The sequence below is a fragment of the Xyrauchen texanus genome, chromosome 6, assembly GCF_025860055.1.
Source record: "Xyrauchen texanus isolate HMW12.3.18 chromosome 6, RBS_HiC_50CHRs, whole genome shotgun sequence".
Taxonomy (NCBI): domain Eukaryota; kingdom Metazoa; phylum Chordata; class Actinopteri; order Cypriniformes; family Catostomidae; genus Xyrauchen; species Xyrauchen texanus.
In genome coordinates this window covers 47,677,987-47,693,897 of record NC_068281.1, presented here as the reverse complement: position 1 = coordinate 47,693,897, position 15,911 = coordinate 47,677,987, and the positions used below count along the sequence as shown (strand labels likewise).

The window sequence follows — 15,911 nt, the reverse complement described above, 5'->3', positions numbered from 1 at the left end:
CGGTGTGTTTGATAAGGGAGATATCCAAAAAGTGTAGTGTTGGGGGGCCTCCAGGAACAGGATTGGGAACCACTAATATAGAGGATCCTACTTTTTTCTTATCGCCTGACTGGGTGGTTTATGTTTCTGAACACTGTACAGGCAGGGTTGACGTGTATCAGGCTTATGATTGAAAATAAGTAGTTTTTTCTGTTTCACAGATGCCAGAAGTGAAGAACAAATATGTCTTTGCGTGTGTCAGGGTGAACGGCCCAGTGAAGAACAAATCCCAAAGGGCACACCTGAAGAAATCATTGACCTTATGAAGGCATGCTGGGATCATGAGCCTAATGAACGACCCACATTTAAAGGTGTGTTCATAGTGCTATTTAATCCTGGTTCTAGGACCCAAAATGTACTTATTTCCACACCAGCCAATGACAAGGGAGTTGAGAAAATTTGCCAACCGTAAATATTTCTTACCAGCTGTGAAACTGTATTCTGCATTATTTAGATTCATATATATTTTATCCTTATGACGAAATACGAGATGAAGCTCAGTTTAAAATACACCAATCAGAACAACGTGGAATTTATTTTTCCTTTGCTACTCGATTTGAATGTCTTTGATTAGAATCGTTTGCATCACTTGTTTCCAGGGCCCGAAAGTAAGCCAAATGTGTGTATATTTTCTATTTGGTTGGTGAATTTCATAGTCACACACCAATATGGTAGGTGAAATAAAATAGTCAAACATTGTCAGGTTGCCACTTTTTTCTTTCTATTGATGTCTGTGTGAACTTCTATAAGGACTGTAGCATGTTCCAGTTTTGTCCTCAAGGGGGCTCTGTAAGCCTGCAGTCAACGTTATATCTTTGTTAGTTTCCTGCTGCTCATCGATAGCCTCATTTAGCTATAAATTTTGAAGCAAGATGAAAGCTAGGACCGTTCATGGCATCAAGCATCACTTTCGGATTTTGAGTGGATGTGCAAGATAAGTGGATAAGTAAGATTTATTCACCCACCAGTCATACAAATTCTAATTAAACAAGCATTCTTGCGGCGATGCGGACAGAAAACTGTACTAGACAATGTTTTCTGTACTACTATTCAGCAGAGTCGTAGCCCCGCTACTAAATCCACAGAGCAAGACATGAAGCTCGACCAGTGTTATTTGATTTCCAAGCAAAAGTCTCTTCATTTAATTGTTTTTATTTTTGTGAATCAACAACTACAGCACAACCGAACTACTCTTGTCAAAAAGGCTTAAGAATCAGTCGGAGTGGTGCGGTGGCTGGATGAATCATACTATTGTATTATGCATTTTATTAATTGCTTTTACAATGAAATGTTGTATTGAACAGAACTAAGGGTCGCACTGTGACAATAAAGTTGTTCCAGTTTGCCAGTAATGCTTAGAAAATAGTTTGAAGTGTTTGAAGAAGCATTATTTTTTCCCCAGATGGCTATGCAAAATTTTTGCCCTTTTACGAGGAGAAGCTGGAAACAAATGTTGAAGACGATTTGCAGAGTCTGATGGTGAGTTTTTTGTTGTTGTTTTTTTACAACTCAAACAATGTGCTATTTTCTTATCTGTAAGATGAGCTTATTAAGTGTTGAACCCAGTCTGCATTCCGCGCATGCACGCAGTACGTTTCTGTCTTATGTTTCTACTAGCCTTTTCAGTCACACCTACTTGAACTTGAAGGGGTAGTTCACCAAAAATCATTCTCTCATCATTCACTCTTATTTACCCTTATGCTGTCTCGAAGTCGTATGACTGTTTCTTTTGCGGAACAGAAACAAAGATATTTTGAGAATATGTGATATGTTTTTGTTTATACAATGCAAGTCAGTGGGGTCCAAATAGATTTTTAAGCTCTGAAGAGGACATAAAGGCAGCATAAATGTAATCCATGTAACTCAAATGTCAGTCAGAAGAAAGTTAAATGGGTTTGAGACAGCACAAGGGTGAGTAAATGTTGAGAGACTTACTGTATCATTATGGGTGTACTGTCCCTTTAAGTGAACTCTCCATGCCAAGATCAAGACAGATATGGAATACACTGTACACAAAGTTCATTTTATACAGTAAATCAGTCACATAAAATGAAGTGAGAGATCCAGTCAGGACGGCTGTAAGTGTGACATAAGGCACTTGAAACACTTGTATTATTGCATGTAAATGAATGTTTTTACACAGAAATTGTATGAGGGTCCAGAGGAGCTGGTAGAAAAGATGAAATCTCTCTCAACTTCAGAGCCTCACAGTCCTGAAGGTATGCTGCTTTCTTTGTTTAATGAAGTCTTTGAATTTACAACTTAAAGGATTGCAAGTAATGCATCTCGGTGCAGCTCTTCTTTGTAGGGTGAATACAAGAAAAGTGGGATACTTAAAGGTGCTGTAAGCTATATAATTTTCTTGGAAATGTATGCCAAAAATGTTCCTATACCTTTCTGTGTCAGCTGTAGATTTTGTAAAAAAGTAAACAAAAATGTGGATTTAGGCTGTCAGTCCCTAACATTTTGCCTAACATCTCGTTTTGTGTTCCGCGGAAGAAAGAAAGTCACGCGGGTTTGGAACATCATGAGGGTGAGTGATTGATGACAGATTTTTTATTTTTAGGCAAACTATTTCTTTAAAACTATTTGTCATGTAAATTTGCTCTTAACAGAGTGTATATCGATTGGCAGGCTGACCCATTCTCTATAATAATAATAATAATAATAATAATAATAATAATAAAACACATAATTCAGAAAACAGCAGCATGGAAGAAAGACAGTAAATGGAAGAATTAAATCAGTGGAATGAAAATAAAAAGATGGTAAAAAAAAATATACAGGTCCTTCTCAAAAAATTAGCATATTGTGATAAAGGTCATTATTTTCCATAATGTAATGATAAAAATTAAACTTTCATATATTTTAGATTCATTGCACACCAACTGAAATATTTCAGGTCTTTTATTGTTTTAATACTGATGATTTTGGCATACAGCTCATGAAAACCCAAAATTCCTATCTCAAAAAATTAGCATATTTCATCCGACCAATAAAAGAAGTGTTTTTAATACCAAAGAAAAGTCAACCTTCAAATAATTATGTTCAGTTATGCACTCAATACTTGGTCGGGAATCCTTTTGCAGAAATGACTGCTTCAATGCGGCGTGGCATGGAGGCAATCAGCCTGTGGCACTGCTGAGGTGTTATGGAGGCCCAGGATGCTTCGATAGCGGCCTTAAGCTCATCCAGAGTGTTGGGTCTTGCGTCTCTCAACTTTCTCTTCACAATATCCCACAGATTCTCTATGGGGTTCAGGTCAGGAGAGTTGGCAGGCCAATTGAGCACAGTAATACCATGGTCAGTAAACCATTTACCAGTGGTTTTGGCACTGTGAGCAGGTGCCAGGTCGTGCTGAAAAATGAAATCTTCATCTCCATAAAGCTTTTCAGCAGATGGAAGCATGAAGTGCTCCAAAATCTCCTGATAGCTAGCTGCATTGACCCTGCCCTTGATAAAACACAGTGGACCAACACCAGCAGCTGACATGGCACCCCAGACTATCACTGACTGTGGGTACTTGACACTGGACTTCAGGCATTTTGGCATTTCCTTCTCCCCAGTCTTCCTCCAGACTCTGGCACCTTGATTTCCGAATGACATGCAAAATTTGCTTTCATCCGAAAAAAATACTTTGGACCACTGAGCAACAGTCCAGTGCTGCTTCTCTGTAGCCCAGGTGAGGCGCTTCTGCCGCTGTTTCTGGTTCAAAAGTGGCTTGACCTGGGGAATGTGGGGATGTTTCTACTCCAGACTCAGTCCACTGCTTCCGCAGGTCCCCCAAGGTCTGGAATCGGTCCTTCTCCACAATCTTCCTCAGGGTCCGGTCACCTCTTCTCGTTGTGCAGCGTTTTTTGCCACACTTTTTCCTTCCCACAGACTTCCCACTGAGGTGCCTTGATACAGCACTCTGGGAACAACCTATTTGTTCAGAAATTTCTTTCTGTGTCTTACCCTCTTGCTTGAGGGTGTCAATGATGGCCTTCTGGACAGCAGTCAGGTCGGCAGTCTTACCCATGATTGCGGTTTTGAGTAATGAAACAGGCTGGGAGTTTTTATAAGCCTCAGGAATCTTTTGCAGGTGTTTAGAGTTAATTAGTTGATTCAGATGATTAGGTTAATAGCTCGTTTAGAGACCCTTTTCATGAAATGCTAATTTTTTGAGATAGGAATTTTGGGTTTTCATGAGCTGTATGCCAAAATCATCAGTATTAAAACAATAAAAGACCTGAAATATTTCAGTTGGTGTGCAATGAATCTAAAATATATGAAAGTTTAATTTTTATCATTACATTATGGAAAATAATGACCTTTATCACAATATGCTAATTTTTTGAGAAGGACCTGTATATATATATAAGACAAAAACATTTTGTACGTTCACACTGCAGCAGCATACTATTGTCAGTCCTGTTTTCAGTGTTTAATACGGTTGCGTTCACACAAAGTTCAGTTATTTACGGTGGTGACCACCTCATACTATAACAGAACTCACACCCGCAAATTTTAGGTCTCACAACCGCATTCTCGGCAAACGTGTGCTGTGTGAACGGAACCGTACTGAACAACAAGTTGTTAGTTTCATCATATACAGCTTGTGCGTGTCTCGTGTGTTTCATGTGGGGTTTCGTTAACTCACGGAGACGGAGAAATGAGCTGTATCAGCCGAAAGTTCAGCCGCTCTTTTCCACCGGCTGTTCACGGGCACGAGCAACACGACACAAAAGCTGCGCTCTGCACGCGGTTAAAAAGCATTCAGATTCACTGTCGGTTAATTATGATCTTATAGTTGAACTTGTGCCTCAATTGTATTCTTTATTTTATAACGCAGCAGAAATGAATATCAATACTTACACCTGTAAGTAAATACGGTTGTCAATCCCAAACAGTGACTATGTGAAACTTTGTTTAGCCAGTAACGCTTAGAAAATAGTTTGAAGTGTTTTAAGATGCATGTTCTGGGTTCAATACAAGTTAAGCTCAATCGACAGCATTTGTAGCATAATAATATTATTTACCAAAAAAATGTATTTCGACTCGTCCCTCCTTTTATTTGAAAAAAGCACAAATCTGTGTAATGGTAGTGAATGGGGGCCGATTGTTTTACATGAATACAGTAGTTTTAGTTTTTTTTACAATAGTTTTTGGCTTGTTTTACAGTAGTTTTAGTTGTTTTTACAATAGTTTTTGGCTTGTTTTACAGTAGTTTTAGTTTTCTTTTTTACAGTAGTTTTAGTTTTTTTTACAATAGTTTTTGGCTTGTTTTACTGTAGTTTTAGTTTTTTTACAGTAGTTTTTGGCTTGTTTTACAGTAGTTTTAGTTGTTTTTACAATAGTTTTTGGCTTGTTTTACAGTAGTTTTAGTTTTTTTACAGTAGTTTTTGGCTTGTTTTACAGTAGTTTTAGTTGTTTTTACAATAGTTTTTGGCTTGTTTTACAGTAGTTTTAGTTTTTTTACAGTAGTTTTTGGCTTGTTTTACAGTAGTTTTAGTTTTTTTACAATAGTTTTTGGCTTGTTTTACAGTAGTTTTAGTTTTCTTTACAATAGTTTTTGGCTTGTTTTACAGTAGTTTAATTTTTTACAGTAGTTTTAGGTTTTTTTTGTTTGTTTTTTACAGTAGTTTTAGGGTTTCCATCATTACATCATCATGGCAATGCAGTTGTAAAACTCGATTTAAATTTACACCCAAAAAAGTTTAAGCGATTTTATCACATTAAAATCATGTTAACATGCATGTTGTTTACTTCTTGTGGCTATACTTTTGAAATAGTGAGTATTATAATGTTTACAGATTCACATCCATTGTAAGTGTAACACTGGAACCCAAATTTCGTGTCTCTGCAGAACAAAAATGGACGTTTTCCAATCAATGTTTGATTGGACGTTTTTCAAACCGGGAATGAGCATTTTTCAACCACTTTACACGATTAGCCTACTACATTGAGATTTCCTACTTACATTGGATAGTTGAAAAACGTGCACAGATAGGGAAACTTTATCAGTCCTATTCTTCTGTATTTGTAACTATTTGGACAGGTCGAAATACATTTTTGCTGTAATCAATATTGTGCTGCAAATGCTGTCGATTGAGCTTCACTTGTACTGAACCCAGAACATTTCTTTAAAATGGTATTATGTGGAGGTTGATCCATTTGATATTTTAAAATAATGGCAATGAGATTATCAGAAATTTTCCCACTTTACCTGAATTTACCCTACTCTGATTTTTAAGTAGAACCAACAAGCAAAGCAAGCTAGTTGGATTTAGCTGCAATGTTTGTTTTTTAAGTTAGTATGAATAATTAATTGTGAATAAATCTGAATGTGAATTTGAAAATGTGTTACTGACTCATTAAATGTGTTTATGACAGTTGTTGTGTCAGCAGACTTTTCTCCATCTTCAAGAGACTCTCCAGCACCATTAAGGAGTTCAGATATTGGGCCAGTGGAGGCCAGCATTGAAGACCTCAGTCCTTCTGGAGCTTTTGTACTGGAGAGTGACGCAGCCCCTCCCAGTTCTCCGAACTTAGAGCTGAAACTGGCACAAGAGTTTAACTACCACAAGTTTGGAAGTCGTATAGATCAGCTGGACCAAACGCCAAACAGCGTTTTCAATCCATTGCCACGGCCTGGAGACGTTTCTTCTGTGACGTCCTGGACTAAGCCCAATCTGTTTCCATATCAAGAAGAGGATATGCATCTGAGGGCTTCTGCTGCTGCAGGTGCATTTGATGCTGTTCACAGGCCTGAATATGCAAGCCAGTTGTCAGGGATGCATTCGGAGTATAACAGGGTCCAACATCAGTATCCACCGTATGATCGTTTCAAGTCCTGTCCTGAAAGTGGAATTCCAGGGTCACTCGTGCTGGATTCAAATGCTGGCCTGCGTTTTAACTCACCTGTCATATGTCCTCCGTCAGACTCAGGTAAATCTCTCAGTCTCTGAAATTATCATGTATGTGTAACTGTTGTTTTCTTTCCTTTTAATAATTAGTGTCACTTGCTAACACAATCATTGCTCATACTTAAGCCCAAAGTATTGACGTGAACGCTCAGCGTCTGCGTATAGGTGAATGCGAGCCTTTCAAAGTATACTTGATTTGAAGGTGTGTGCATACACAAGTGGTTGGCACAATGATATATGAGTGGTTTATAAGGAAATAACCATCCGAAATATAAAAAAGCTGATAAATACAGGACTTCACGGATCTTCTTCAGTGTGTCTGAAATCAACATGCACTTATGAGAAGCACGAACATCTGCAGCTCAGGTTAATAAAACTAATCCACTAAAATAACGGACAATTCTGCTCTTTTTTGATATTATGCTTAGATAAAATTTCAGCTGCCAGATCAGGGTCATAGACATACCAGAGGAAACGTATTGCAGATGAGCAAACAACCTAAAAAATATGTCTTCCAGATGTAAACACAAACATCAAATAGATGTCTGGGTGATGTACATGTGTTATCTGGGTCAATGCTTTAGTGTTCTTTCACTGAACTGTTCCATTTCTCTGAGCAACTTTGTGTTCCCTGGCAAAACTTTTGCGTTCCCATGCTAATTGTTTTGCGTTCTCACAAGAAACTTTTGCATTCCCATGCTAATTGTTTTGCGTTCTCACAAGAAACTTTTGCATTCTCACGCTAATTGTTTGAATTCTCCTTAAAAATGTTGAGTTCTCATGTTAATTGTTTTGAGTTCTAACAAGAAACTTTTGCATTCTCACACTAATTGTTTTGTGTTCTCACAAGAAACATTTGCATTCCCACGCTAATTGTTTTGCATTCTCACAAAATATTTTTGCATTCTCACCCTAATTGTTTTACATTTACACAAGAAACTTTCACGTTCTCACGCTGTTTTGCGTTTTCCCCAAGAAACGTTTGCATTCTCATGCTAATTGTTTGAATTCTCCTTAAAAATGTTGAGTTCTCACGTTAATTGTTTTGTGTTCTACCAAGAAACATTTGCATTCTCACACTAATCATTTTGCGTTCTCACAAGAAACATTTGCGTTCCCACGCTAATTGTTTTGCATTCTCACAAAATATTTTTGCATTCTCACCCTAATTGTTTTACATTTACACAAGAAACGTTCACGTTCTCACACTGTTTTGCATTTTCCCAAGAAACGTTTGCATTCTCACGCGAATTGTTTTGCATCTATAACCAACACGTGCTACTCTGAGTATGTGCTAATTAATAATCTGTTTGTAAGGGGGGGGGTCATCAGCATCAACATATGTTTTAATCCAATGAGTAAATAAAAAACAGCAATGTAAACACCTTTTATGACTATATAAACACCAACATAGACTCAAAACAAAGAGACAATACTCAAACAGTGTTACAAAAACACCCTGCACACCAAGATGTATATGGTTCTGTATATGAGTTGAAGTTCCAGCAATATATAATTTAGTCTTTATAACGTTCACTGTTGTAGAAAGTTAAGGTGAACGTATGAAAGTCAGATGCACGTTTTAACTGTCTTTAAGGAGACAAATGATGTGGAGGTTTGATAGTAAATTAAATCCAACAAGGTCTGACCGCAGTCATACATATAGCTCTCCCGTCAAAAGAAGTCCATAAGGTAATCAAACTGACAAATGTAGCTATTTCCAACCATGAACCTCATAGTAGTAGTCAAATGTGGAAAAATCCCAATCAGGACCACAAAGTTGGCTCAAATATTGATTGAGCAGATATCAAAAAGTCCTTCTACAAAACACAAAACGCCTCCTGTTAATTATCTGCATTAAAGCCACCATATTCAATAAACACAAAAATAATCTTTCACCAGTAAATCAAACTTCAACATATACATATATATTTTACTTACAGTTGAGCATGAAACAGAAAGTTTCCCAACCAGGACTTTGTTTGACCAAGGAGGTCAGCCATGATAATTTCTTCTACTGCTCACCTGTCTCTTTATCTAAGCACATAGGTCTCATTAATACCCCTAGTGGTGAGGAGTGTAATGGCAGTTTAGAAAAAAAACTAAGTAACTGACAGGTGTCTGTTACATATCTCTCCCCTCTGAAGAAGAAAGCCTGACATACCCGTGACAAAGTTTTAAGTTCTGTACATGAAAAGTGTCAACATGTTTAGAGTCATCAAGAAATGAAACAACATAGTTCACAGGTCCTAAACATTTGTCAATTTTGGCAGGCCCCTTCCATTTTGCAGACAATTTAGCCATAAATCCGTCATCTGCCTTGGATAGAGGATGAGCTTGGACCCAAACTACATCTCCTACTTGAAAGTTAGTATGTTTCCTTTTCTGATCGTAGTAGCGTTTTTGTTTGGTTTGAGCCCGTTCCACATTCTCCTTTATCAAACGGATCAGGCTTTGCTATCTGTCTATTACCGCATAAGTGGGACTATCCGGATCAGGTGGGCGATGAAGAGCTCTTTCCAAAGGTCCCTTTAATTTCCGCCCTAATGCAATCTCTGAAGGCGTGTACCCAGTACTTTCATGCCAAGCTGTGTTGATGGCGAATCTAAATTCGGCCAACCACCTATCCCATTGTCGGTGGTGATCCTCCACGTATGAAGCCATCATTGTTTTAAGTGTACGATTGACTCGTTCTGTAAGGTTTGTTTGTGGATGGTAAGCCGTAGTTAGCTTTTGAGTTACTCCCCATTGTTTACAGATTACGTTGATGAGATGCGATGTGAACTGTGCTCCGCGGTCTGACACGAGATAAGCTGGTGTTCCCCATCTTGTGAATACTTCTTCCACTAAGATCCGTGCTATTTGTGGTGCTTTAGCAACTCGTAAAGGGAATAATTCTACCCACTTGGAACAGTAATCGACCACCACTAGTAAGTGTTCGTTCTGTTTGGTGCTCTTAGGAAAGGGTCCCATCAGATCCACACCAAGCATAAACCCTGGTTCAACAACCGGAGTTGATTGTAAAAGCCCTGACAGCTTTGACAGAGATGGTTTGTACTTCTGACAAATTTGGCAATTCTTACAGTACTTCCATACATCAGCACGTATACTTGGCCAATAGGCAACTTCCATTAGCCTAAGAAGTGTCTTCATTTAACCCAGGTGACCACTTAGTGGATTATCATGTGCGTACTGTAGGAAGTCTTCTCGAAAGTTTGCAGGTATGATTAATTGCAACTTTTTCCCCAGCAGACCACCAGGAACACTACGAAACAACAATCCGTTTTCATGAACATAATGTACTCGTGTAGGATCACAGTTAATTTGTGAATCACCTTTCTTGCTAAGCTCTTGTATCTCAGAGTCATCATGCTGTGCGGAAGAAAGCTGAGATAGATCTACTGGCAAGTTTTCTGGATTTATAGTAGATTTAATGGCTTTGACTACCGTTACCATACCTGATGTTGCAGTGGATTCAAAAATTCTGGACAATACATCAGGGACAACATTACACTGTCCTTTTTTGTATTTAACAGTGAAGTCAAACCCTTGCAAGCGGATGGTCCATCTTGTCAATCTTGAAGATAGTTTGGGATGTTGAAACACCCATGTCAAAGCAGAATGGTCAGTAACTACCTCAAAAGGTCGGCCTTCCAGGTATGATCTCCATTTTTCAACAGCCCAGATTACAGCCAGGCATTCTTTTTCTGAAACAGAATAGGCTTTTTCTGCGCCGTGCAATAATCTGGAGGCATAAGCTACTACATGTTCTTCTCCCTCTGAATCTTGCGTTAATACTGCTCCCAATCCAATTTCACTGGCATCAGTTTGTACTCTGAAATGTTTGGTCAAATCAGGTGGAACTAACACAGGGGCATTGCTTAGGTCATGTTTGATGGTATCAAAAGCTTTTTGGCATTCATTTGTCCAAGACCATGTGGCTTTCTTTTGTTTTAAGGCATGGAGTGGAGCAGCCTTATCTGAGAAATTAGGTATAAACCTTTGGTACCATCCTGCCAATCCTAAAAAACCGCTGCACATCTTTGAGAGACTGAGGGACAGGAAACTCACGAACTGCAGACACTTTAGATGGATCCGTCTTAACTCCTTCACCAGATACAAGATGTCCTAAGAAGGTAAGAGATGTTTGAAAAAAGTTACATTTCTGAAGGTTCAGAGTGAGGCCTGCATTAGCGAGACAGCTGAACACTTGATCGAGATGTTGTAAGTGTTTTTCTTCATTTTCTGAGTACACTACTACATTATCAATGTAGACAAGGCAACACTTTCCCTTCAGTTCTCGAAGGACATGCTCCATCATCCTTTGAAAAGATGCAGCGGCATTTTTCAGTCCGAAAGGAAGACGCAAAAATTCAAAAAGACCTGCAGATGTAACTAAAGCAGTCTTCTGTATACTATCTGGTTACATATCCATTTGCCAATAGCCGGTTTTAAGATCAATTGTACTGAAGACTGTCACTCCATGTAATGATTCCAAAATGTCCTGAATTTGGGGCATGGGGTAAGCATCCAGGTGAGTCTTTGCATTTAAACCACGGTAGTCCACGCATAACCTTGATCCTCCATCCTTTTTAGGCACTACTACTACTGGTGAAGCCCACGGGGAGGTTGATGGACGAATAATTTTCTTGTTTAGCAGCTCTTTGATTTCTGCTTCAATAAACTGTTGTTTTTCTATTGACACTCTATACGCTCTTTTCCTGACTGGAACTTCATTGGTAGTGATGATTCGATGCTTGACTACACTTGACTGGCCGATCTCATTAGTGCACACTGTTGGCCAGTTCAACATAAGCTCCTTCAGTGACTCTTTGTTCCATTGCTTGGTGTCAGTTTTTTGGACTAGCTGATAGATGGACTGTAAAGTATCATCGGAAACTGTTGGTGAGGATAATGCAAGGTAGAAATGCACTGATGAACCAGATACCTGAGGCAGGAAAGGGAAAGTTACATCTTCATCTGCATCTTTCAATGATGGCAGTCGATATTGAGATCTTCTGAAATCCAGAATGATCCCTGAGGACAACATAAAATCCATTCCAAGAATGATAGGTACTGTCAAATCTGCATCTCTCATAATATAGAGGGTCAGGTCCATTGTTCTCCCATGGAGTTCATATTCCCAGTCTAGCTTTCCAATAGCAGTCTGTTTCTGTCCATTAGCTAGTAAAAAAGATTGCCCCTGGCTAGGTTTACATGGTTCTTGTTGTCGCAATTGCTTCCAGCAAGATTCTTGAATCAGAGACAAGGTACTCCCAGTATCAATCATTGCTTGAAAATATCTACTACGTATTATGATAGGAAGGGTGAGCATCTCTGGTTGAACAACACTTTTTCTAGACTGCACGACTCTTGTGTTAGCTGGTGAACTTTAGCACAGCTTCTCTGGAAAAATTGGCTTTCTTCTTTTGTGTCTCTGCACTGACTTGACTCCAGTATCTTCTGGATTCATCAAAGTCTCTTTCAATTTGCGTGCCTATCCTCACTAGTTCATCCACGTCTCTTAAAGTTCCTCTGAGTAGACTCGCTAGCCGTGGGTTGCAATTTTGCAAAATGGCATGCACAATTTCTCTTTCAGACATATCTTTGTTCCTTTGAATACATAAGGCTCGATAATGGTAAGTAAAGTCCCTAATACTTTCTTTTGCACCCTGTTTTCTTTCGAGTAATCTTCTAGTTGCTTCTTCTTCATAATCTTCACTTAGAAAAGACCGCAAGAAGATTTTTTTGAACTGCTTCCATGTCTGCACATTCCTCTTCTCTGCCAGCCACCAATCTTTAGCAGTACCTTTTAACACTGACGTCAGAGAAGCAAATATCTCATAATCGCAGAGAGGTCGGATGGCAAAGTATTCTTCACATCTCTCTATAAAAGTAACTGGATCTTCTTCTTCACTGTTACTAAAATTTGGAAAGTCTATTTTAACCGGTGGGTGTAAGGACATCATGGACATACTTTCTGGACAAGGTAACTGACTATGTGGCACATGGTAAGTTTGATTCGTACCTGTGGAACTCTGAATAGGAATAGAAGATTTCTGATTTGACTGTATGGGAGTGGATACTAAGGGCACCAGGTTTTTTAGCTTGTGGTCAATTTGGGCATTCCACCTTTTTAAACAATCCACCACGGACTTACCCAAGTCTTGGATTTTGAGACTCACTTTGTTCTGTACTCTTTCACATTCTCGTTCAATGCGGTAACGCATTCTTTCCTCAATAGCTCTATACCCCGCTTGCATTTCCGTAAAGGGAACACAGTCATTCATCTTCCGAACTCTTTCCTCAAAACGACTTTCCAGCATGTCACATCTTGCAGTCAGTTGTCCTATTAGGGCTGTCAATGATGTATTTGATTCTTGTTCTTCCCCAGGTTCTGGAGGTGGTAGTAGAATATCAGCAAAATCAGGCACCATCTCAGCCTCAGTAGCTTCTATTTCCTCCTCTGAGTCTATATAAAGGTCACTAAAGGTATTGATCATTTCTTTAATAGGCTCTGTTCTATTACAAAATGTACTAGAAGAAAAATCAGGTTCAGGTCCCGGCTCATCCTCATCACTATTCTTTTGACTTGCCATATTCATCAGTAGAATAAACAATGTTTCATAAATGCCAATGGGTCCCTGTTCGGGTGCCAATCTATAACCAACACGTGCTACTCTGAGTATGTGCTAATTAATAATCTGTTTGTGGGGGGGGTCATCAGCATCAACATATGTTTTAATCCAATGAGTAAATAAAAAACAGCAATGTAAACACCTTTTATGACTATATAAACACCAACATAGACTCAAAACAAAGAGACAATACTCAAACAGTGTTACAAAAACACCCTGCACACAAAGATGTATATGGTTCTGTATAAGAGTTGAAGTTCCAGCAATATATAATTCAGTCTTTATAACGTTCACTGTTGTAGAAAGTTAAGGTGAACGTATGAAAGTCAGATGCACGTTTTAACTGTCTTTAAGGAGTCAAATGATGTGGAGGTTTGATGGTAAATTAAATCCAACGAGGTCTGACCGCAGTCAAACATATAGCTCTCCCGTCAAAAGAAGTCCATAAGGTAATCAAACTGACAAATGTAGCTATTTCCAACCATGAACCTCGTAGTAGTAGTCAAATGTGGAAAAATCCCAATCAGGACCACAAAGTTGGCTCAAATATTGTTGAGCAGATATCAAAAAGTCTTTCTACAAAACACAAAACGCCTCCTGTTAATTATCTGCATTAAAGCCACCATATTCAATAAACACAAAAATAATCTTTCACCAGTAAATAAAACTTCAACATATACATATATATTTTACTTACAATTGAGCATGAAACAGAAAGTTTCCCAACCAGGACTTTGTTTGACCAAGGAGGTCAGCCATGATAATTTCTTCTACTGCTCACCTGTCTCTTTATCTAAGCACATAGGTCTCATTAATACCCCTAGTGGTGAGGAGTGTAATGACAGTGTAGAAAAAAACTAAGTAACTGACAGGTGTCTGTTACACGTTCTCCCAAGAAACTGTTGCATTCTCAAACTAATTGTTTGTATTCTCCTTAAAAATGTTGAGTTCTCATGTTAATTGTTTTGCGTTCTACCAAGAAACTTTTGCATTCTCACACAAATTGTTTTGTGTTCTCACAAGACACATTTGCGTTCCCACGCTAATTGTTTTGCATTCTCACAAAATATTTTTGCATTCTCAGCCTAATTGTTTTACATTTACACAAGAAACTTTCACGTTCTCATGCTGTTTTGCGTTTTCCCAAGAAACGTTTGCATTCTCATGCTAATTGTTTCGCGTTCTCCCAAGAAACTGTTGTGTTCTCACGCTAATTGTTTTGTGTTCTCACAAGAAACATTTGCATTCTCACGCTAATTGTTTTGCATTCTCACGCTAATTGTTTTACATTTAGACACGAAACTTTCATGTTCTCACGCTGTTTTGCATTTTCCCAAGAGAACGTTTGTTTTCTCACGCTAATTGTTTTGCGTTCTCACAAGAAACTTTTGCATTCTCACGCTAATTGTTTTGCATTCTCACTTGAAACATTTGCATTCTCACGCTAATTGTCTGAATTCTATTTAAAAAAATTTAGTTCTCACGTTAATTGTTTTGCGTTCTACCAAGAAACTGTTGTGTTCTCACGCTAATTGTTTTGCGTTCTCCCAAGAAACGTTTGCATTCTCACGCTAATTGTTTGAATTCTCCTTAAAAATGTTGAGTTCTCACGTTAATTTTTTTGTGTTCTACCAAGAAACTTTTGCATTCTCACACTAATTGTTTGAATTCTCCTTAAAAATGTTGAGTTCTCACGTTAATTGTTTTGCGTTCTCCCAAGAAACTTTAGCATTCTCACGCTAATTGTTTGAATTCTCCTTAAAAATTTTGAGTTCTCACGTTAATTGTTTTGCGTTCTCCCAAGAAACTGTTGTGTTTTCACGTTAATTGTTTTGCGTTCTACCAAGAAACTTTTGCATTCTCACACTAATTGTTTGAATTCTCCTTAAAAATGTTGAGTTCTCATGTTAATTGTTTTGCTTTCTACCAAGAAACTTTTGCATTCTCACGCTAATTGTTTGAATTCTCCTTAAAAATGTTGAGTTCTCACGTTAATTGTTTTGTGTTCTCCCAAGAAACTGTTGTGTTCTCACGTTAATTGTTTTGCGTTCTACCAATAAACTTTTGCATTCTCACACTAATTGTTTGAATTCTCCTTAAAAATGTTGAGTTCTCATGTTAATTGTTTTGCGTTCTACCAAGAAACTTTTGCATTCTCACACTAATTGTTTGAATTCTCCTTAAAAATGTTGAGTTCTCATGTTAATTGTTTTGCGTTCTCACAAGAAACTTTTGCATTCCCACGCTAATTGTTTTGCATTTTCACAAAATATTTTTGCATTCTCACCCTAATTGTTTTACATTTACACAAGAAACTTTCACGTTC

At 38.2% G+C, this 15,911-nt stretch overlaps 1 protein-coding gene across 2 annotated transcripts in view; it reads left to right on the top strand.

Annotated features, from left to right (window-relative positions):
- ripk1l (receptor (TNFRSF)-interacting serine-threonine kinase 1, like) overlaps window positions 1-15,911 on the top strand; it is a 41,003-nt gene that overhangs the window by 8,985 nt on the left and 16,107 nt on the right. The window contains exons 6-9 of one of the 2 annotated variants that reach the window (XM_052127895.1): window positions 201-350; window positions 1,442-1,518; window positions 2,183-2,258; window positions 6,430-6,969. In XM_052127895.1, the coding sequence (XP_051983855.1) occupies window positions 201-350; window positions 1,442-1,518; window positions 2,183-2,258; window positions 6,430-6,969 (843 nt within the window). Of the gene's footprint in view, window positions 1-200; window positions 351-1,441; window positions 1,519-2,182; window positions 2,259-6,414; window positions 6,970-15,911 lie in introns of both variants that reach the window. The other variant, XM_052127893.1, reaches the window with a different exon arrangement.